The 23,469-nt window shown below is 45.5% G+C and overlaps 1 protein-coding gene across 1 annotated transcript in view; it reads right to left on the bottom strand.

Moving 5' to 3' along the window:
* Positions 1-23,229, bottom strand: part of zswim5 (zinc finger, SWIM-type containing 5) — a gene marked incomplete at its 3' end in the record, with an annotated part of 56,546 nt that extends 33,317 nt beyond the window's left edge. Inside the window, exon 1 of the mRNA XM_080503792.1 lies at positions 22,668-23,229. Coding sequence (XP_080359918.1) covers positions 22,668-23,199 — 532 coding nt within the window. The 5' untranslated portion in view covers positions 23,200-23,229. The remainder of the gene's footprint in view (positions 1-22,667) is intronic.
* Positions 23,230-23,469: the final 240 nt, after the last annotated feature.

Here is a 23,469-nt window from a genome sequence, read left to right as displayed (position 1 = left end):
ATGGAACAAGAACGAGCAGGATTTTGTTTGAATTCAGCCAGCATGCTCTCATACTTTATTTTTTTCTCTTTCCACAAACAACCAAAACCAACAAAGCCACATGACATAAGAACATCAATTTATAAGAACTTAATCTCTTCTTAACTGTAATGAATTTGCACAATAAACAAAAAAGGAATTGCTGGTTTCTGAAATATTCGCTTGTACAGGATTGGTCCCTTCCTCCTTTAGTGGCGGCCATCGGAAAAAAAAAATATGGTCGTTTTGGATTAGAATGCATCTGATAAAACTTTAATGAATTACTGCAGTGCAAACCAAGAATGGAAAGCCATGAAATGTTTTTGAAAGGCATGCCAAGCTTGCATAATCACATTGTACACGTCGGTGTGTAGTCCCCACATGCTAACTAATCTTTTTACACAGTCTCTGCAAAAACTGCAATTACGAACTCGACAACAGTGCGCAAACCTAAATGCACTTTGCTGCATTTAAACGCAACACTGTAGAACAATTCAATAACGGATATCACCACGAACCAAATACTGCAATATAGACTAAAGTTGATGGTTGATCATTGATGAGATCAAGATCAAAGGTTCCCTTGATAAACTGACTTTGTGTATAGAACTGCATATAACTAACCCAAACAATAGGAAGTGGATGATTGGGCACAAAAAAAAAAAAAAAAAAGGGGTGAAGATGAGGGCTGGAGAAAGTGAAGTGTGTGTGTGTGTGTGTGTGTGTGTGTGTGTGTGTGTGTGTGTGTGTGTGTGTGTGTGTGCGTGTGTGTGTGTGTGTGTGTGTGTGTGTGTGTGTGTGTGTGTGTGTGTGTGTGTGTGTGTGTGTGTGTGTGTGTGTAGCTGATTTTCGTAGTTGGAAGAGACACTAGTCCCATCTGGCAAGGACACAAACACACACCCACATACAATCACAAAGTCACACAGTCACATTCATACACAACAGCTATTGTCTGCAGGAGGGAAGAGGGTTAGAGGGTTAAAGGGTGCCCCCCCCACCCCCCCCCTCCCCCCCCACCCCCACCCCCTCCCTGCTGACTCCGGGATGCCTGGAGCACTAATCCTGTTATCTCCGTCCCAATAAGAAATGAATTAATGAATAGGGCTTGGAAAGACAGTGCAGAGTGCCCAGCGACGGCCCAGCATGGAGGCCAGCGAGCTCAAAAGGTCTCTTCCTGCTCTCACTTACATTATCAGAACACACTGGAAGATACGGTATGTTAGCTTTCGCCGCACATTTCAAACGAATTTAAGACCACACCGGAGCTGAATGAATACTTTGCCTGTCAGTGACAAACCCGACACACTGTTATAGGTCTCTCTGGATAAAAGCCTCGAGTAAGCGCTAAATGCAGAATAATGTAGGGTGATGTGTCGGGTAAATCTGTGATCAGACCCACTTTCCCCACAGGGGCCATTAAAGTTTCATCTTTTCAGACTCCCAGTGGATATTACGGAACGCTTGCAGAGCGCAAACTCCGCGGAGGAATGTGCGTTCCAGAGCAAAGAGTTCCCCGTGTGTATTTTTGTATTCAGTTCAGAATTCTGCTTTGGTTTCATTCTTTCATCAGCTCATTTAGGGCAAAAACTGCAAGTTGGAGGAAGAGGTCGCCACGCTGACTTCACATGAAAGAAGCGAGATCGAGCAAAAGAGGGCCTGATGCAACCGAACCCTCGCTCACTTCTGGCTGTGCGCGGGCCGACGCCGGGGTCAACGTTCGGCACTTCAAGCTGCAAACGCCACACTGACGTGGTGCCTCGCTCTTAAAAGAAAAGATCAGCAATTTTGTCTCGGTCGCAACACACCCAGTCTCGTGAAGGACCCTGTGGAGTTTTACTGGACACACTCTTTTCAACGTCCCTTTGTTGGCAACTCAAGGCCCGAATGACTGCTTTGATTTTTTTTTTTGGGTGTGGGGGGGGGGGGGTTAAGTGGTAGGGGGGAGGCTAAAACTCACAATCAATGCCTGAATCACAACAAACGAAGCGCCCGTGTGGCTTCGTTTTGGCGCCGTCGCCAATGTAAGCACACTCGCATAGTTATACAGAGAAAAAAAAAAAAAACCCACATGTGAACACGTGCGCGCTGGTAGACGAAGATCACGGCTCAGTGTTCAAACGTACAAGGGATAGGCTGGTTAGGGCAAATACCCTCCAGGACTATCAGTCACATTAACTGTTAAGTCAGAAGAATCAAAGCCGGTAAAAAGATGATGAGGATAGTGCGACTAAGCCCTCGGCTAGCACTGCAGATATTAAAGAAGGACTTGATGATAGGCTGGATTTCTTTCCCCTCCCTTTCTTGTAGAACAATCAAAGCAGATGCACGCACGTCTCCACACATACACACACGCACACACACACACCAACTGACCAGATTTCAGTGTGTGTTCGTGCACAGCTCGTGAACGCACAACACATCAAATCTACTTCAGTGTAAATGGAAATACTTTTCCTTTGACACAAAAGCCAGGCTGGTCTCACTTTAAACCCACAGGGGGGGAAAAGAAAAAAAAAAACGTTTGATCAGTGCTGAGACTACATACTGTGTGCTGTTTTACTGAGTGTGTGTGTGTGTGAGAACCTGAGAGCACGCGTGTGTGTGTGTGTGTGTGTGTGTGTGTGTGTGTGTGTGTGTGTGTGTGTGTGTGTGTGTGTGTGTGTGTGTGTGTGTGTGTGTGTGTGTGTGTGTGTGTGTGTGTGTGTGTGTGTGTGTGTGTGTGTGAGTGTGTGTAAAACTAGCCCTGTTTGCATCTCAAATATCTCTCAGTATTGTATTATCTTTTTCTTTTTAAACTATAATAAGAAGTCAGTGTGGTGATCATTAGCTGGGAATGAAACCCCATACAGTGCAGTCGCACAAGAATGGGCGACAAAGACGCGCTCTAGATTTTCAAGCTTCGGGGTGAGGCTGGTTCACCGTGGACGTGTTCAGTTGAGAAAAGTGACAGATTGAGACATTGAGATCTTATAGTTGCTTTCCAGTGTCATAAACACTCCCTCTCGTGGCTTTGAACTCAACAGAAAGAAATGTCACAGTAGCCTGTCTTTATACACACACACACACACACACACACACACACAATGTGTGACAAAAGAAGAGGTCATTTCAGTGTGAGGACCGGAGGGATCAGACACAGACGAATGGGGGAACTCCCCCTTAAGTTAGTAGACAGCCAAAGCACAATACAGCAGGGAGAAGAGTTGGAGGTGACGACAAAGACAAAAATGGGCCAAAAGAAAGGAAAGAATGTACGAGTGTCTATTATAATACACTCATCAATCTGAGGAGAATTTGTATGTGAAGGTTGCAAGTTTTGCCATTTCAATAGTCACAAAAAAAGGTATTCTTGTGGTTTCAAGGTACAAAAACGCGATCCAGGTCAACCACGAGGTAACGGATGGCTCCTGTACTGCTAAAGTCACCATGAAGAACCTGCTGTTTTCTTGGATGTTATATGTGGGGATCATCGACCGTGCAACTTGGACATGTGAAATTAGTTGCTTGGATCCATAAACATTACAGTAACGCCGCCCCACCCCATCGTTCAGTCGCTACGATGTTGGTGTCGAACTAAAGCCTTTTGTTTTTCTTGGTTTTGGTCACCGCGAGACAAGCTCTTAAGCTGATAAATGTTCAACAGGCGAGTCGTTAATTGGTTTGTCTCGGCTTGGTGCTGACCAGGCAGCATACTGTAGGTTTATCAAAGTTTGGTCAGCCAGTGAAGCTGCAGGATGCATCCTGGGACTCACTCAAGTTTCAATTTGGCAAAACAGCTCGGTGGAACACACCAAGGGCTCCATGGAGCTGGAGAACATCTCATTGCTGTGAATTGAGCCTCTATTTTTCAGGTCATTTGTCTTAGTTAGCATTGAAAATTCAGAGTCCAAAAATCTGATGATTAATGCTGAGAATTATCCACGTCTTTGTTGGTAATATTCAAAATATCTACATCAGTTGTGAAATAAAGCTGAAGAATTATTGTAGAAGTTGATTGGGTCAATTTGGTAAAGAGCATTTATTACTTGCTTCTTTTCCAATATAAGGTAAAAACCTAAAATGACCTATTGTTCAGGTCATTTTACATATTAGGTACAAATATGATTACAGATATGCAAGTAAACACCCGAGCATATTTTGTTATGTTAAACCAATGTGTTGCACAAGCCTATTTATGAGCGTGTAACTGTACGATAAACACATACTCAGACCTACAATATTTAAACTGCTGTTTTTCCAGCACCTGCGTTTCAATAGATTGCGTTTCTGATGCACCTTCGCCATAAGAAACGTTGCTCCCAATAATAATAAAGTAACAGGTTTTTCCTTGAGTGCCAGGAGCATTTATAGCTGGTTCTAGCAGGCCCGGCGTGGCCTTTCTTGGCTTTTGGGAAAATGACTCTTCCCTGGCTTTGTGGTATTTTATATCAAAAGCATTCCTCAGCTTTCTGCTCGCCAGTCAGCTACCCTTGTGCCGCTGTCTACTGAGCCAAGCTGAATCAGTCACCTGGCAACACAGTAAAAACCAGTGCTTGGTTTCACCTCAGGGACTTAATACACCGAGTCAGACTACCACAGGTCCTCCTAACTAAGCATGCACAGCAACCTATTTTCAAACCACCACAGTGAGCTACTTTCATTTCTATTTGTTGATTCCCTTTTATTCCGCGGGCAAAAAAAAGCAAAACCGTAGCTTTGAGGGGGATGAGCTCGGCCCAGCAAAGGCCACAAGCAAAGAACCCTTTGACCTGATTTACTTTCAGTTGCTTTGCAAAGTAAAGTGGAGAGGGGGAGGGAAAAAAAAATTTTTTTATTGAAAAGAGCGGCAGTAAAACAATTGAGGATTTTCTGATCTGTGCATTTTTGGTTTTCCCACCATGAGACACACACAAACTGCCCCCAGGACTTAATAACCACTGGCTCCCAATGAAATGCTCTTTGTAAAGTTAAAAGGTGTGCCAAGCTTTGCTTTCGGCCTTCGCAACAAAAGCAATGGTTAAATAGCATGGGAACGCCCCCGAGGGACGTGGGCCAGGGCCGCTTAGTGTATGCACAACACGGGAGTATGTGTGGTTAAACACCGTCCCTTTAGTTTCCAAGGGGCACGGAATTGAGAGCGTTTCAGATCCACAATGTAGCATGTTTACGCGCGTGCGTGTGTGTGTGTGTGTGTGTGTGTGTGTGTGTGTGTGTGTGTGTGTGTGTGTGTGTGCGGTGACTGGGCGTATGACATGCGGATTGCGCGGCCAGCCACAAGGGGAAGCAGTTAATAGTCATGAATGTGAACAGGCATCTGTTACTGCGGGGCCTCTCCTCTGCCGTTATCTGTCCCATGACCCCGAAAACCAAGGGAACGCCTGCCTGCCGTACCCAGAGCCGCTACGGCACACGTTACGTTTGTGAGGAATGGCTGAGGGGATATGTATGACATTTTCACATTAAGGTCACTTGTGTAGCTTTTGGTAAAGTAAAACTAGTTGTCTTGTTTTTTTTTTTTTTTTGTGGGGGGGGTGGTTTGTCGGGAAATTAATTACACTTGCAGACAGAAACATTTCTGTATTTAGAACAGACCGAGTGATTGAATGTGGCACTAAAGGGCTTGCTGACGGTCGTGAGCACGGGGAGAGTTATCACTCAGCACTGTAGTTCTGCAGCCCGACGGAGAGTTTCTTTTGAATCATTGTTTTTGGTTCAGTGTGAGCTCTCGCTTCCCAGCATGTCGTTTTCAGACTAAAATGGGGGAAGAAATAAAAAGAATATTGAATCAAAAAACAGATTATGATCAACAAAGGAGACAGGCTCTCTGTGTTTAAAGGATGAAGGACTTTACAAAGTAATTCCACCCCCCCAAAACCACAAACTAAAACTAAAGATGAACTTCAAATAGTCATAAAAATAGTGGGACTCGAGTTTTTTTTTTTTTTTTTTTTTTTATTATTTCTATCACCAAAAGCTCATCAGCTGTGAACCTGCAAGGTCAGGGGAGTGAAATCTGATAGGCACGATGGCTCAGGGAGACGCTCAAACTGCAGAAGGTCTTGTACTGAAAACAGCCTGCAATCAACTGCTGGAAGCAGCTTGTCCATCTGTGAGCTCGGTCGTCACAATCAGGTAGATGGAAAGTTCTCTCCGGGACACGGTTTAAATTTATACTTTATGAAATTGGCCAAATTGCACTTGGGGAAGACGGGATCTTGTCCCCGACACGTTGCAAGCAAGAGTTTGCGGGACGTCAGCGCTCGCTGCGGGATGGCGGAGCAAATTCCACAAAAACCAACCAGCGCACCCGGCCTTCATCCGTCCCGCCTCCTTAACGTGTCGCGCTCAAAGTCTTCAACGGGCGGATGGCAGCCAAAGTGATGAGAGCAGGCTGGCGGAGGACAAAGAGGGCCAAGTCCAGGCTAACTAGCGGCTCCACTTCTCGCCGCGGCCACGAGAGGAGGCCGAGACTCCAATCAGACAGAATCATCCTGACAAATGCTCTTCAATCAAGCTGCCCCCCCCCCTCCCCACCTCCACCACCACCACCACCTCCACCACCACCGTTACAACTCTTTGCTTTTCTCTCATCCGTCTTCTTCTCCAGCCTGCCGCTCAGGATGAAGAGATGAAAGATGATTAAAGGTAATAGCTCTGAATACATCCTCTTAGCACCTTTTTTTCACCCCTCCTCCCTCCCCCCCCACCTCCCCCTCCCCCTCGCAGGGGAGGAGAGGAGGTGACAGAGGACAGGGTCAGGAGCATTGTCCATTAATTGGAGGTGATAATAGATGCATAATGCCCGTTGTAAAAGCTCATTTGTTACCTCAAAAATCACACGGCCGTAAAACAGATACGACCCTGCGGGACACGGTGGCAGAAAACAATGTTTAGCGACGTAAACGGAATCATAAACCTCCTAAATGTTTTGACTCATATTATTCTCTGAACGTTACGTCCAGAGCTGGTCGGAGTCCACCATTCCAACAGAATCTGTAAGTTCTGTTTAATTCCAACGCAGCAATGTTCACTCAATTAAATAAGTAAGACACGGAAAATTTAAAGTTAAAAACTTAAGCGCTTGGTGCTGGTATTTCACAGGCATGAACCGACAATCTCATTTCCCCATGACATGTCCAAACTTGATCAGATTAAGAGTTACGGGCAGCAAAGCAGTGACCTTTAATCAAAATATGAGCAACAGACTATACATTGGAATACCTAAAAAAAATTGGAAAATGCCCTAATGACATTCCATAAAGTGAGAAAAACACATGAGAAAACACTGACAAGCTTGAAAAGCCAAACAAATGAAAGGGCAGTTGAACCGTTCACCAATGAGAAATGTGTGTGTGTGTGGAACTTGCAGATGCCTCCACACAAGAGGAACGAGGGGAAAAACTTATGAAAGTGCTTTTTGGTGTTAGGAGCAGATGAGATAAGATACCATTTAATTGCTTCTTTCATAAACGCAGCTTTAATCCCATTGTTAAGGCGTTGGTGTTTCATCCCACTGATAACACAACACTTTGAACACACACACGCACGCACGCACGCACACGCACACACACACACACACACACACACACACACACACACACACACACACACACACACACACACACACACACACACACACACACACACACACACACACACACACACACACACACACACACACACACACACACACACCAATTCTGCTGTTGTGGCAGAAAAAAAAAGTGCTTAGCATGCGACATGCTCTTTTGTGAGGCAAAATTTAACTAGGTGAAAATTAGACTTTAAAATCAAAAAAGACAGTAATATACACATTGTGCTCTGTGTGTGTGTGGGGGGGAGAGAGAAAGAGTGAAAGAAAGGGAAGGCAGAGGGGAGGAGGTGTTTAAGATTGGCTCCTTTCTTGGATTCAGTGGTTCCATCAAGGTCGATGCACAAAGCGAAACCAAGGATTAGCCAGTGGAATGACAAAAGGTATAAAGTAAAAACACAATTTTAAATTTGCATGCTTTACAGTAAACATACCCCCCCCCCCCCCGAAAAAAAAAGAAAAAAGTGGCATGTTAAACAACTGCCTACGGTAATAAAAGAGCACTCTTCGCAGGCACAAAGACATTAAATAGGTACACAGTTGAACCACTAAGTTTTACAAGTCAGACAAGTTCCCCAGAGACACGCTCTACAGTGCGTGTACACACACACACACACACACACACACACACACACACACACACACACACACACACACACACACACACACACACACACACACACACACACACACACACACACACACACACACACACACACACACACACACACACACACACACAACAATAGCGATGTGATGTAAGGCAGTCAAGAAGGCAACTAATCCTGTTACACCATGACACTACTACTAGACAGCCTGTGTTCACCGACACACCCACCTCTGCACACACACACACACACACACACAAACACACACACACACACAGAGCGAGGAAAATGGAAATAACTTACAGCCTTAAAGTGGACATTTAGTAACCTTTTATGCACTCCCAGTGATGGACAGTTTACTGGGCTCATCTGCACTGACAGTTTAAGTGGTCTGGGTTCAAACGTCTTGAGGCCATCTTAACAAAGGTAATGTCTCAAAGCGGCTGCATTAGCAAGAGTCAGGGTTTTTTTTTATTTTTACCCAGGATCCATTTGTTCATTATGTCATTTGTAAAAATGTATTTAGAGCTGTTAGGAGCTGCAATGTTGTCGGTCTGCGTGTGATTGTGCACTTTTGCTATGGTGTAAGGGGGGGGGGGGGACTGAAGCATCACAGCGAGGGATTTCCAAGTTCGTCACTGGACAAGTGGAACGCACCATCAGCTCACAGTAGGTGAAAAATTAATTAGTTTGCAATTTCCTACTTCTGGTGCATATATATATTAATGTGAATAAATGATGACTAAACAATTAAACTGTACCTTTTGCTGAATGCGTTTGCCAGGTTTGCCAGGAAATAATTTATGCAAGACTTGAATACAAGGTAAGATTTCTTTAAACATTTAATACATTTTTCAATGGTGCTGCAAGAGTATAAATATTGCTCATATTCAAGTACCATTGGAGCAAAAAAAAACAAAACATTTTGAATAAAAAGGCGATAAATAAAGCAATTTTCTGTTTTTGTCATTTATGAATGAGCTCAATCAGATGAATGATTTCTGATCAATGTTTTTCACCGACATGGCTTTTTAACAAAACATTTTTTCAAAATGGTCTTAGTCGTTTCAAAACAAGTCTTTTCTTTAAGAGGAATTGAAAGTCTGGCTCAATTCTTAGCTGATTCAATTCGGTGATTACGGTGAAACAAGCCCAGACAACCGTGAGAAGCTTTAACGTGAATGCTGATGAAAATCCCCCCGTCAACCCTGAGCCTTGTTTGGAGCAGATAAACCTTTACAGTCGCACTGCATGGGAGCTTCTGCTGTCTGCTTACACTGGACGCCGCGTCTGGCCTGTCTCCTCCATCTTTGTTTGGGTGTGAGGGGAGAGACGGCGAGTTGGGGTGAAGAGGGTGTGTGAATAGAAGAGGCAGGAGAGGGCATTGTGTGTGTGTGTGTGAGAGAGAGAGAGAGAGAGAGAGAGAGAGAGAGAGGGAGAAAGAAGGTGAGAGGTCTCGACCAGACTGATCCTCACGGCTGCTGACCACATTAATCATGTTGCATGGAGAGAAGCGCGCGCGCGTGCGTGCGTGCGTGCGTGCGTGCGTGCGTGCGTGCGTGCGTGCGTGCGTGCGTGTGTGTGTGTGTGTTGCTGCACTTGACTGCTCCTATCAATTCAATTTCATTTCTCCCTGTGCGCTCTCCTTTTCTCAGGTCACCCCATCCCCCTGCCACAGAGCTCTGTAGTCTCTCTACCGCTCTCTCCCTCTGTGTGTGTGGGTGTGTGTGTGTGTGTGTGTGTGTGTGTGCGTGCGTGTGTGTGTGTGTGTGTGATGGACTGCTGAGAGCCTAATGAGGTCCCTCCCTCTCCGTTGGCTTTTGGTGACTCTGTGTGTGTGTGTGTGTGTGTGTGTGTGTGTGTGTGTGTGTGTGTGTGTGTGTGTGTGTGTGTGTGTGTGTGTGTGTGTGTGTGTGTGTGTGTGTGTGTGTGTGTGTGTGTAGGGGGAAGGGAAAGAGCCAGAGGTGACAGGTTGCTTGTGTACTTCTTACATTTGCCTTTCGGCTCTCCTCTTCCTCCCTCCTGTCGCTTCTTCCTTGCTTCACACCTCCCCTCTTCCCCTCCATTTCTCCTTCCTTCACGCCCTCCTTCCCTCCTCCCCTCCAGCCTTCATCTGTTTTCTCACCCATCCCTGCCCCTTTTCTTCCTCACCTCCTGTCCTCCTCTGCCTCCGCCCACATCTTTCCTCCTCCTCCTCCTCCTCCTCTCTGCAGTCATCTCACCATTCATTTGTCGATGAGACGGCAGCCTAATGGGCCATAGCAGCCCTTCCACCAAAGAAACCCACACAGAGTGCTGTTATTAGCAGGCAGGGAGAGGAAGAGAGGAGGGAGGCGAGTGTATAGGCAGGAAAAGAGTGAGAGGTACTGTGACAAATCCGGCAGAACAAAGTCGGGGGGGAAAAAAGTTAAATTGGGGTGATTCATTTGAATGCAGCGTTCAGTTAACAAGTGCTGACAACGCATCTTCTGTCTTCCACGCTCCAGTCTGATGGGATTATGTATCCGTTCGCGGGGCCCGTGAGCTGGCGCGGCTTGTTTATGGCGTGAGAGGCCATCGATAAAGCAATATGATCCAACAGCCTCTCACAGAACAGACGGGTCAGTTATATTAAGAGGAAAGCTGAAGAGGTACGTGCAAAATAAACATCTCCTCGCAGGCTCTGTGATGAAGGGACTGATGTGAAGCACACTCCTGTATTGACAGCTGGCTCAGAGTAAACTAAACCTTTTTTTTTTTTTTTTTTCATCTGGAGGAAGACAAAATACTTAATCAAGGGTACGACTCTGAAAGCTGCAGGGGATTTCTTTCTTTTTTTTTTCTTGAGCAAAGCTTTGTTACTGTTCTGTATTCAGCAATTGTAATGCAGGATCCATTTGTTTTTTGTTTTTATTTTTACCTTTGTATATACACATACCAATATACATACTATGTACATACACACACACACACACACGTGTGTGTATATATATATATATATATATATATATACAAACAACAACAATAATAATAATAATAATAATAATAATAATAATACTAACAACAGTAATAATTCCATAAATAAAAAATACAGTGAGAACAGAACAAGCTAACTTACAACAGATTGAGAGATAAGTCATTTTTAGAGAGTTGGCTTTGGGGTTTCGCTTCAAGTCGACAGTGAGGTTATATTATTATTGTAGGATTGACTAATGCGGGATCCTTTTGCAACACAATCTTTTGTGTTATAACAACTTCAAGATGTGCTTGTATGTAGAAAGAGTGAGCCATACGATAGATGACGTGCACGTTTCAATATCGGTTAATCTATCGGAGAGAACATTCTAAACGCAATACCCCAGGATGCATTATGTTTATCTTGTATTGTTTTTCCAAGATTCATCAAAAACGGAAAGGCAGTAACTGGTGGAGACTAAAAACAGAGTCATATAGCTCTGTGAGATGTGTCTTTAAAAAAAGGGTTTTAGACCCTCAAAGAGTAAAAAAAATAAATAAAAGGGAAAATAATGTGAATATCGCCCCAACTGGCATGTGACTTTAGCTTAAATGTTATTAATATCAGGTCAAACTAAACACATGCAGTAAAACACACTTGTATATTTGCAGACGTGGTTGGACCATTTCAACCTGGATATTACCGTATCATAACATTTCTGAATATTATATCCTCACAGCTTTGGACAGGTTTCTGAGGACACCCGTCCACATGGCTTCCCCCACAAAGGAAACTGGGAGTGGTTTAGTGGTGTGTGGACCTTGTGGGTGGGTGTAAAAAAAAAAAAAAAAAGCGGTGTGCAGGCCACGTTTCAGATTCACACGTTGAAAGACTCTGAATAACTCAGCCACACAGGAGGCCCGGGCCCATTTGCTAATGCACACTGACAGTCTGAATCACCATAATAGGCAACTTGGTCTCCAAGTGATATAATTATTCGTAGTTTCAGTGCTAAGTGCTTCATTTAAAACCTTATCCACACATTTGGAGGGGGGGGTAGAGAATTGTGGAGAAAAAGAGAACGATGAAAAGCCGGGCGTTACTGGAGCCAGACAAAACCTTCATGATCAGGAAAGCTAAAACTGTGAGGAGAGGTCAGTGCTGATAAATTACAGATTAACTGTTAAATACAGTACGCAGGGAGAAAAAAATTTTTTTTCATCTGACGGGAACATAATGGCGCGATGGAGAGAAGGATTACATGTGCGGGTTCACAGCAACAATAAGCAGCAAAAGCACGAAAAGAGAAAGGGGGGGAAGAAAAAAAAAAAAAAAGAAACGATATCCAGCATGGTTGTTGACTCCCATTTCCCAAGATCAAAGTCAGCCAAATGTATGGAAATAGTTTCTAATCCAACTGTAATGGATGTCTCACGCACAACAGGCTCCTATGGGTCCTCGTCTGTCTTGCTGGCAGTAATTGTTGCGAAGGGCTTTGAGTGCTGCCGAGATTGGAAAAGCTCATAGTATACAGGCACTCACTGTAATACACAACCATGTGTGTATTCAAAAGGAGAGATCGAGAGAGAGAGAGAGGGAGGGAGGGAGAGAGAAAAAAGGCCAATAACTATCAGCGTCTGAAATCTATGATCTACGACTGTCCATTCCAAGTGGAGATGGGCAGCACAATAAAGCACCAAATTTACTGCATTCAAAAGGGAAAGATGGAAAGCATTAGCATAGAGATCAAGAAGCGGTCAGGACGACTCATGTAAAGTGAGGCATTATGTGAGCAGGAAAAAGGAGGAAAAAGGAAAAAAAAAAAAAAAGAAGAGGAATTTTGATTAGAAGCACTGGGTTCAAAAGGCGGCCGATTCCCTAATCACATTACTCAAAAGAGAGTTCCTTTCCAGCTGTTGACATGCATTTCATATTTATGCTGTGCAAATAAAGTGGCCCGCCACACAAATCAAAGTTTGAAGTGTCCTCGGCTTCGGACGCAATGGAAAAGGTCAAATATAATCAAATTTTATGTAAAAGCAACCCCGCCCCTCCCCCCCTGATATTTTCAATACCTGCTCTTTTTGCAGACAGACAGACGGGAACCAAAGATAATACTCACTCTGTAATAAACACTTCTGTTTTTTTTTTTTTTCCCCTGACATGGTACATTCCTGAGCCGAGGGCGAGATGAGAAGATCCGATATCGCTCTCAGATGTGGACGCTAAACACGAAGCTTCTTATTAACTTACGGAAATCAGTGGCACAAACGTTCTCATCGTTTAGCTTTGTTTGTGAAAACCCTTTTTTTTTGGCATCGCTGCCCGATGTTTACATATTCCACAGATTAGTTTGACTCCCGTCTGAAAAGCTCACCAACGTCGCCGGGCTTTTGCATGTGGAGAACCACTAAAACGTCCTTTCAAGAAGCGAGGCCTTCCTCAGACGTTCCCTGCCCCGGATGCAAGTGGGAGAGAGAGAGAGAGAGAGAACAGAGACACTCAACGCACCTTGAATGAGTGTTCTACTCCACTGACTTCTATCCAACCATCAAGTAATCAATAGCAGGACACATATGAAGACAATAAAGCCGCCTTTCACCCTCGCAATGTTTAAAAAAAAAAAGAGGAAGAAGAAGGGAGGAAAATAGATTTCAGTTCAATGCAAGGAAACACCGTTTTAATGTGGGGTAACAGTTTTCTATTCACAAAGCAACCGAGGCCTTAACTTCTCTCACATGATGACCGCAGGGGGGCTGACGTCGGCGCATGTTCCAGTAAAAAAAAAATGACTTCATCTAAAGAATCCTCAAAGAGTACGAACTTGAGATATTTGACATTATTTTACACAATATGACAGGCTCCACCCCCCCCCCCCCACACACACACACACACACACTTAAGTCATCCTGGATTTCCCCTCCTGCCATGTTTCGCGCCACAGGCAGCGCTTTCATTTTTATGGAAATGCGTCATTTGCTCTCACGTGGGAAGAGTTAAGAGATTGCTTGACATGAAGAGGTATGATAGAGAAGACACCATCGTGAAGACGGGATTGGACTTTTGGGGGCTCTGCTTTGCATTTCGAATGGCTCCAATTACAACCAAACGAAGACCCAATCGTCGCGGCCTTCTGCTGTCGAGCACCGGCTTCTCTCCGAGACGCGGAACGGGAGCCAAATGGGTACAACGGCCACAGTAAACGCGCACTCGTGCACGTACAGAAAGCCAATAAAAGACAGGTGTGGAACAGCGCAATAACTGACCACAGCACGCTGTCAGCTTCAAGAGCTAAAAGGACAAGGCCACCATTGATCCCGGCTGATAATTGCACACCTACCTACCAAAGTAAAAGCACTAAAAGGTGGCGCAGGAGGGGAAAAAAGCACAAGGGCACATGAGATAGGCCGGTACGGGAACAGGACGGGGGTTGTAAAAAAAAAAACTGTGTTTGCTTTGTGTTTTATTTCAGATACACACATAGCCTTCATACAACGTGTTGTACTGTTATACAACTGCAAGGTGGGGGAAGACAAAAAAAAAAGGAGCTGCTGTTAAGGAACCGAGCTCAGCAAACAATACCAAAGGCAAAGAATGCCATTTTTTTGCTTGCTTCTGCACATAGAGCCGGAGTGGAAAACGGGAAATCGCACACACAAACGTGGCTGGATCACCTGAGGCCAGGTTGAAACCAAAAGGCACATCAAGGAAGAAACGGCGGCGCTCAAAAAAAACAAAAAAACTAAACCAAGTAGAAACCACGAAAGGGGACATGAATCATGCAGAGTTGTTGCACTTGGGGATTTTATAGGCCGTCTGCCTTTGAAGTAAACATTAAAGCCGATTTTTTTCCCCCCTCAAATAAATTAGCGAAGTTCTAATTTAATAAAGTAACAAAACTATTAGGAACATGCAAGGTATTCGAAAAATCTTTGTGTCCCCCGCCCCTCCTGATTTATGAGTCAAAATTAGTACTGAAGCTTTAAAACACATAAACAAAAGAGACTTCTATAGTGTTTGTGCATAGTAATAACTCTTGGCTCGGTGATCATATAAGTGATAAGCCGTTGAAACTGAAAGCAAACAAGAGATGAGACAGTGTTCAAATTCCTTATAACATGGTTTTTTTCCCCCCCTCAAAGACATTGTTGTTGTTGCTTTCAGTTGTCCACAAGAGAAACGACAAAAAAAATGAGCACGTCTTTCAAGCACTTCCTTCGCCGTCACTGTTGCACACCTGGACAAATTGCGGCAGAAAGTGGCCGCCCTTTGCCGGCGGCTCAACAAGTCGCTAAAATTGACCTTACAGTGCAAAAGAGGAGCAGAGAAGGCGCTTCAAACAGTCTTCAATAATCCAATAAACACTTCAGTTTCTGTTGAAAACACGCCAGCGCCTCCGAACCCCGCCTCCTTTTTACTTCTTCAAACTGTGGAGACGCAAGAAGAACCAGGAAGCGAGTCGCAGGAAACCACATCGAGGGTGCACAGATGATATCAAAAAAAAAGGTTTGACGAGGGACGTTTCTCAGCCTGCAGCCTTCTTCAGTCCACCTTTAAGAGAAATGTGCACTGCCCAGTACATCTTCCACAAGAGAGTGTTGAAATGGCGACTGACAATAAATGCACAATCGCACCGAGCCCTTAAACAGCTGACAAATGTTCCTTTCCAACTGATTTTAAAGGGGAAAAAAAAAAAAGCTTTTAGTCAGGCATTCTTATAAATCAAGGTTATGCGAGGGGCTCCAGTTTGTGGATTTTTGCTGAAGTGTTATTGCATTAACCGAAAAAAGAAGAGGAAGAAAAAAAAAAAATAGCCAAAAAAACTGCAGATGTCTGACCTTTTAAAAAAAACTCCCTCAAACTCGGATCATTTCTAAGCTCCTGCTCGCCGGTTTTGATATGGCGATAAATCACATGCATGAGAGGCTTGACTCTAAAAAAACAAAAACAAAAACAAAAAACACATCAAAAGCGAGTGTTTAAACAAAGGCAAAAACTCCGAAAATGAAAGATTGTGGCACCGGCCCAACTGTTTAACTGACAAGTGGAGAGCACTTAGCGGCAACATTGAGACACAAGACACGGCGAATTAAGCACTTTGCTTATTCCTCTTCTGTTTGGCTTTTAATGTCTTCATAAGAAATAAGCGATGTGACAGCACCAGGCCTTGTGCGCGTGCACACAGGTGCCGCCACCTTTGACGAGTGCAACGGCAGAGCGTCTTCCTAATGACCCCGTCTTTCGCCGGCCACTCGTTTTAGCGATTTTGCCGCGGAATTAATCACACCGGTTAAAAATTGTCTGTCCGCTTTGCACTCTGGGGAAGGGCTAAAGAACAAACCCTCCCGCTGTATAGATACCGGTCTGAGGGCTAAGTAACTGAGGTTCGAGCTGAGAATACGGTGACATTACATAGTTAAATAGATATACAAGAAGGAATCTACTCTGGGAGGGGGAAAAAAATAAATAAATAATTTTTTTTTCTTCCACATTAATGTTCCAGCATTGAGCTGCAATTACCAGTGTAGCGAAGGTTAAAGCACTTACACGTTTCAAAATGCAACACTTACTTAACTGAAAGTGATGATGAGCATTTAAATATAAATGACTTTTTCATAAGTCACCTTTTGAAACAAAGTTAGAATGGCACCATATTGAAATCATGCTTCTGTAGGAAGATAAAAGATAAAAGATAAAAGATACCCACAAAGTTGAAAGCGAAAAGACAAAGCGAGTGAAACGTCCGACCAATAACATGTTTGGTCATTTTATTAAATGCTCGGTCGAGGCGTCAGCAGACAACACATCCAGCAGACCGTAAATCAAAGTTGTGTATGCGGACACTCGACACACGTCAGTTCAATATCGGTGCAAAAGGCATAAATCCAATGCACAGTCATGTAATGTAGATTTAACAGAACAGCGACTGACCCTAACCCTAACCCACGAACGACAATAAACGTCAATGCAGAATCAATGCATATAGTTTTCTACTTGTTCTTATAAACTTGTATCAACAACTGAAGCTGTAAATGTAAATTCAAGAAGGAGAAACAACCAATAGGAGCAATGCAACACTATTAAAATGTGTAAACACAGTATCAATGGAATAGAGCAAGCTGAAAATTAAACTTAAAGCAAATACATTTTTTTTTTTTTGTTTCTTTTTGGGTACAGCTTGACAATGAGATTAAAAACCAAACCATCAGCTCGTTCAAGCGGCGCCCTCGACCCCTTGTGAGGTTACTCATGGCTCACATCCAGGCCGTGTGGAAACACGGCGGCGTGTCGTCGCAGTCGCCCGTCTGACCCCTCCGTCTCTTACCACAGAGTCACGAGTGACTCTTTGCACCTTCCCCCAGTCAAAGCCACCGAGACTTCCTTGAACGGCAAGCGGACACGGCGGGGGCACGAAGCGAGGCAAAATGGAAAAAAAAAAAGAAGAAAAAAAAAGAAAACAAGGTTGTGTTTTGCAAGCGCCGACTAACAGCCGTTTACGATGAGGGAGTTCAGACGATGATGAAAGTGCGAGTCATCTTTTTTGCTGATGCGAGTTACAGAAACAGAGAGGGGGGTGGTGGGGGGGGGGGGGGGGGGGGACATGAAAGGACGGGGGAATGATGGAAACCATATGGAGGAGCATAAAGGCTGATGATTCAGTGAAGAGAGGACGCCGAGACAAGAGAAAGGTGGAGATGGGGGGGGGGACGGAGGGAAAGATGAAAAGTGAGCCGCGGACGGCGTCCCGGGACGGGTCGGGAGGAGCAACGGGGCCGATGAGCTCACCGCTTCCAGCTCCGGCTTTTTTTAATCGCAACGTGCTCTTGAGATACCGAAGGAGGGATTTACACCAGAGGCACCCAGTCTTTTCCACAACAAGACGCCCCCCCCCCCACCGCCGTTCTGCCAGGAAATGACATCTCCAGAAAAAGGACAACCACCCACACCAACCGATTTCAAACTGCGGCACTCGGGGAGTAATTTCATTTGCAGTCCTGATCACCTATAAATGATTATGACTGTCAGATTAATTGATGATCAAATAATAAGTAGCTCACTTAAAATTATTTGGTTCCCCCCCCCCCCCCTGTCATTTATTGGACACGAGAGTCATTTCAAAAGGAAACTCAATGCCTGTGTAAGAATATTGATTGACCAGCATGAAAATGTCACAATTCCATCATGAAGAAGAAACGCACTACTTCTTTAGGTGTAATGTGTGAGCTGGATATATGTAAACAAACAACAACAACAAAAAAAACACCACGTTTTTCAGAGTTAAGATTCGATAGCATGTGATTAAGAGTTGAGGCAAAAACACAACAAACAAAAGAAACGAGACCGCTCGGCTAGAGCTAAACATGTGTTGCCTTAAGGATTTTGAAAACCTGATTACAGGTTCCAAGCGCTCCTTGAGATTTTGGGAACCTCTTCCACCGGGCCCCTAAGCCGAGTGTCCCGAAGAGTGTAATCTTGTTCAACCTTCCTGCTTTACTTTGCGGGAGGCACACTGGTGCCCCCCCCCCCCCCCCCCAAAAAAAAAGGCGTCAGAGACCCATTACAGCTTTACGTAACGTCACACAGACAGCGACGTGCACAAACACATAGACACCCCCCCCCCCCCCTCCCCCCCCCCTTCTTTCTGTGAACAAGGGGTTTTTCTACAGCTGGGTAACAAAGCATGACCCAATAATCCCAAAGCTTGACTCAAAGCTAAAGAAACCCAGCGTTCCCTCCCTCCACTTATATCCCCTTCCTCCCGCTCTCTGAGGACTTTATAAAGGCTCTGGCAAGGGGGCTTCTGGGGAGGCGTGTGTGTGTGTGTGTGTGCAAGTGTACGAACAGGGAGGAGGGATAGGGGTCGACTGGGGGGGGGGGGGTTACAAAAACAAGCACGCTTTGCTTTGATTATTCTAATTATGACTTGGAGCAAGGAGTAGATTATTATGAGCACATGGGCCGATGAGTTGTTGATGAGCTCACGTCCCTTCAATTCGTCAGCGGTGCCGTTAAAAGGAGGCCATACAAAGCCTTCAGTCATAATGCACATGGGGTACAGGGCAGGGCAGCTGAGGGATTTACTAGGCCACTCATTAGTTTTTTTTAGTTTTTTTTTATTTTAATGTCTGACGAATGCATGAGTGATCAATTTCGCCCCGGAAATTCTCTCGTTCCATTTCGTGTTTATCCAGCTTAACCTGGTTGTTTCTTTATGCAGAAAAAAAACACTAAAGATCAGCTCGAGGGAAGCGAGCAGTGAGATGTCATGTCCAGTGTATAACGCCCCCCCAAGCACCACATCCCAATAGTAATTACCTGAAAAAAAACAAAAAACTAAACAACAGCGACAACCAAACCTTGCTCTCGGCACCAGTTCCGAGAAACCGGGATGAAAACGAGTCAAAAGACGAGCATGGGTTTATAGAAACAGGAGCTCCTGCTGTGCCTGCAATAGCTCTGAGGAATAACAAAATAATGCATAATATATCTCATGATGGCTCTGCTAGTTGGATGACATCAGTGTTTGCAGTGTTCCCCCTTTCCTGCTTGGAGTAATGGGTTTTTTCCCACTGAATTCAATGCAAAGCGATTGGTGTGTGCTTTGCCATGGGTTCCAGACAAACGGTTGATTCAGAACCCCCCCCCCCCCCCGGAATCCTAAACACAGACATGAACCACATATCGATCAACAACTGCCAACATCAGCCTGAGAAAGATGCGGTCCAATAGCCAGTTTTCTACGCAACAAATACTGAGTTATAGATCTAAACAGACTTGGCTGAGTAAATGTAAGCTTGGACTCTAATTTGAACAATGAATAAGATAATCTTGTAATAACATGTCCAGTAGCGGTAAACCAGGCTGCAGTGCCACACAATACCAAATCGGGAAAAAAAAAACCCAACGCGACTCGTCCAGATCCGTGCATGCCGACCGGTCTCACCCTAACCCCGGCCGGTCTGTTGACAATTCATTTCCCAGCAAGTTCCTGTTACAGTGCTCAAGAGGCACGTCCATCTCACTTTACCAAAAACAAGTATTACCGCCATTTAAAGTGCCGATTACATTATGCCATGTCAGGAGAAAGCAGCCTTAAGACCATTTAAAGCAGTGGAACACAATCTATAATGGCAGCATTATTTCAGATGTGTAAGAGAGAGCCTGGTCGACCAGCCTATTTAAACAAAGCCCGACAGGGAAAAAAAGAAGAAGAAATTTTTTTTTTTTCTGGTATTAAGTCACTCAGTAGATCTTTCACACTAACTGGTTCCCATGGCTGGGGGGAAAAAAACAAAGTGAAGAGCAAGCCAAGTCTTATCTTGATGTCACCCAGCGATTTAAGCCCGTCTTATTATTCGTTGACACAAAAGACAAAACCATGCGCCTTCCTGCTTTGACTGACCTTGGGGGGGGGGGGGGGGAGAAGACTGGGAACCGTTTGCAGGTGAGTCAGGTAAGACCGGAAACGTTTGCTCACATGTGTAAGCTTTCTGTTTTAAAAAATGTATTTCACAACCCGTGGAGAGACGCCTCTTTCGTCACGAACCGACGCGTAAACAATCGGCATTGTGTGCTATGAAACAGGCCCGGCGTCCTTTTCAATGCATCGCCAGTGCCAAAAACACGCCGGCGTTTCAACATTCAGCCCAGAGGTTGAGTGGGCGTCAAATATGTGGGAGTGAGGCATGTGCTTGACAGGAAGTGGTAAACTCCCGCTTCACTCACAGCTTCCTCGGGCACCTTGAACTTAAATTGCGATGAACAAACAGTGCTTTGGACATTTTTTTTTTTAAAACCCTTTTGGAAGCAGTCAGAAAGCAGACCTCCCCCCCAAATTTCCCCGATCGAATACTAGTGCGTGACTCCCAATCGAATCGCCTCTCTTGAAACTTTCAAAACTTCTCAAGCAAAGACTGCAACACATCTCAAGTCCATATTTCATAAGTCTCGGATTTCCTTTAGTCATGGGGGTGGGAATCAATGGGCATTTATGAGATGCAATTAGATACAATTGTGTGTGTTATGTCACTGTGTTTAAAAAAAAAAAAAACCCAGCAGCCACAGTTTGCAGTTGTTGTTTTTTTTTTTTCTTTCTTCCCCCCCTTGATACCTTGGAGAAACATGAAACCCCTGACAAGCTCCAGTGGCTCTCGCACCATATGGCCGGAGAAAAATCCTCCCGGTGACCATAAAAGACTGGTTTTTTTAGACCATCCATCGGTTTCATCCCACCAGTTCCCCTGATGTCTGAGCTCATTTTGTGGCCGTGCAGAGCCGGAGGGGAGGAGGAAGAGGAGGAGGAGGTGGTGGTGGAGGAGGAGGACAAGAAGCTCAAGAAAATACGAGTGGAGATGGGGAGCTTTGCGGAATGGCCCTTTGTTTGGAAACAGCCTCTCTGCAGCGCTGGAAATGCGAGACGCTTATCGATCATTTCAACTGGAAACCTTTTGTGTTGCAGGGGGAGCTTGAACTGAGAGGCTGCGGCCGAACGCGCCAGTAAAAGCAACGTTTAAGAGTCATATCACAGCTAATAACGGGTTAACTTTTTTTTTTTCTCTTTTCCATTAAAGAAAAAAAAAAAAACAACATAAATACTCCCACAAGCGTGGATTTTCCACGCTGGTAGGCGACTGCGCTCTTTGTCCGCTCGGACCAGCAGCAAATAAACAAAAAGCTGTGTGGAGGGATTTTTTTTTTTCTTTTCGGATTAACGTTGGGATTAATCACAAATAAATGCCTTTGTTCCTTGCCTAAGCTACTCTCAACCGATGTGGAGTTGAGGAAAAAGGGGGGGGGGGGGTGATCAGCACAAACAAAAATAATATAAAAAAAAAAAAAAAAACCCCGACGCGATAACATTGGTTCCTTTTGTATCCGCGTCTGTCAGCCCTCCTCCTCCTCCTCCTCCTCCTCCGTCCTCCCCTCACTGCCGGGGTGACGGCTCCAGCCAGCTCCGGGGAGACCCGGAGAGCGAGGAAAGTGCCGATTGTAGCCGAGGCACGGCTGCTCCCCCCCACACACACACACTGGTTGGGGAAGCGAATAAATAAATGAACAACCGAGTTTGCGGAAGGTTTACGCAAATGGCACAAAGTGCCTCGAACGCGGCCGCCGCGCGGCGACGAGCCACAATAGGAAGAAGCCCTTTAATTTTTAAACAGCAGCCGGTCGGCTAACGCTAGCAGCCGCTTCCCGTTTCCACCGGCGGCCGAAATAAAAGTCCGGGGGGAAACTCGACGGCTAAAAAAAACCCAAAAACGTCTCCATTCGAGTCCGAGACGCCGAGAAACAGACGCGCGGCCAAGTGCGCGTGTGAATGCGCCGAAAGGAGACGCTTTGCATACTTTCCGCGATCGCAGGGAAAACTTCCATCAATCATCCCCCCTCCTCCTCCTCCTCCTCCTCCTCCTCCTTCTCCTTCCTTCCTCCTCCGGTGGTAGAGCTCCAGCAGCGGCGGAGACTCGGTGTTTTGTGCCACAAAAGCCCACAAACAACAACAAAAAACCAAAACACAGTAGAAAAATATCCCACTTACCGACTTGTAAAACGTTTTCCACACAACCGGTCTCAAGCAGCCTGATGCCCCGGCGAAAAGGGAGTCCGTCTCCCGTCCCCGCTGCTCCCGGTGCCCCCACGGCAGCCGTCGTACCGGCGGATGATCCTCCGCCGCCGCCACCGGCTGCCGGGGCTCCGGAGCCAGCTCCCGCTGTCCCGCCGGTGGCCGCGGACGGACCCTCCTCGCCCGCCACACGGCACTGAAACGAAGAGTACATGCATATCTCCTTCTCGTTGCGGGGGAACGACCAGTACACGATGCGTCGCTGGACGGGCTCCGGGATCCGCTCGAAGCGCTCCTCCACTCTCTCGAAGGCCCACTTCTCCGCGACTGCCTTCGCGGCGCAGTCCAGGAGGGACTCCGGGGACCGGTGGCGGGAGCCCGGCAGCCCGCTGCCGTGGCCGGGCCCCGGACCGGGACCTCGCGGTGCGGGGCGGAGGCAGGGTCGCTTGCTGGCCGGTGGCAGGGAGAGGAGAGGATGAGGCGGCTGTTCTCTGCGTCCTTCCGCCATGGCGAGCCGATCAACACTGACGAGACGGACGGTGTGTGAGCGGACAGCGAGCGGCAGGAAACACACACACACACACACACACACACATACATTCACTCACGCGCACTCATCAACACAAACACACTCACACGCGCACTGAGCTACAGTCGTCAATTGCCACGTGCGTCGATTGTAGAACTTCCGAGTACAACCTTCAAAGTAACACAGTTCACGTTATGATGATATTAATAGAAGTTTAATAAAGCAGTTTACAAGCCTATATATAGAAAA

This window comes from Blennius ocellaris, assembly GCF_963422515.1.
Source record: "Blennius ocellaris genome assembly, chromosome: 10".
Taxonomy (NCBI): Eukaryota; Metazoa; Chordata; class Actinopteri; order Blenniiformes; family Blenniidae; genus Blennius; species Blennius ocellaris.
The sequence above is the reverse complement of the archived record's forward strand: the minus strand, read 5'-3'. Positions and strand labels throughout refer to the sequence as shown.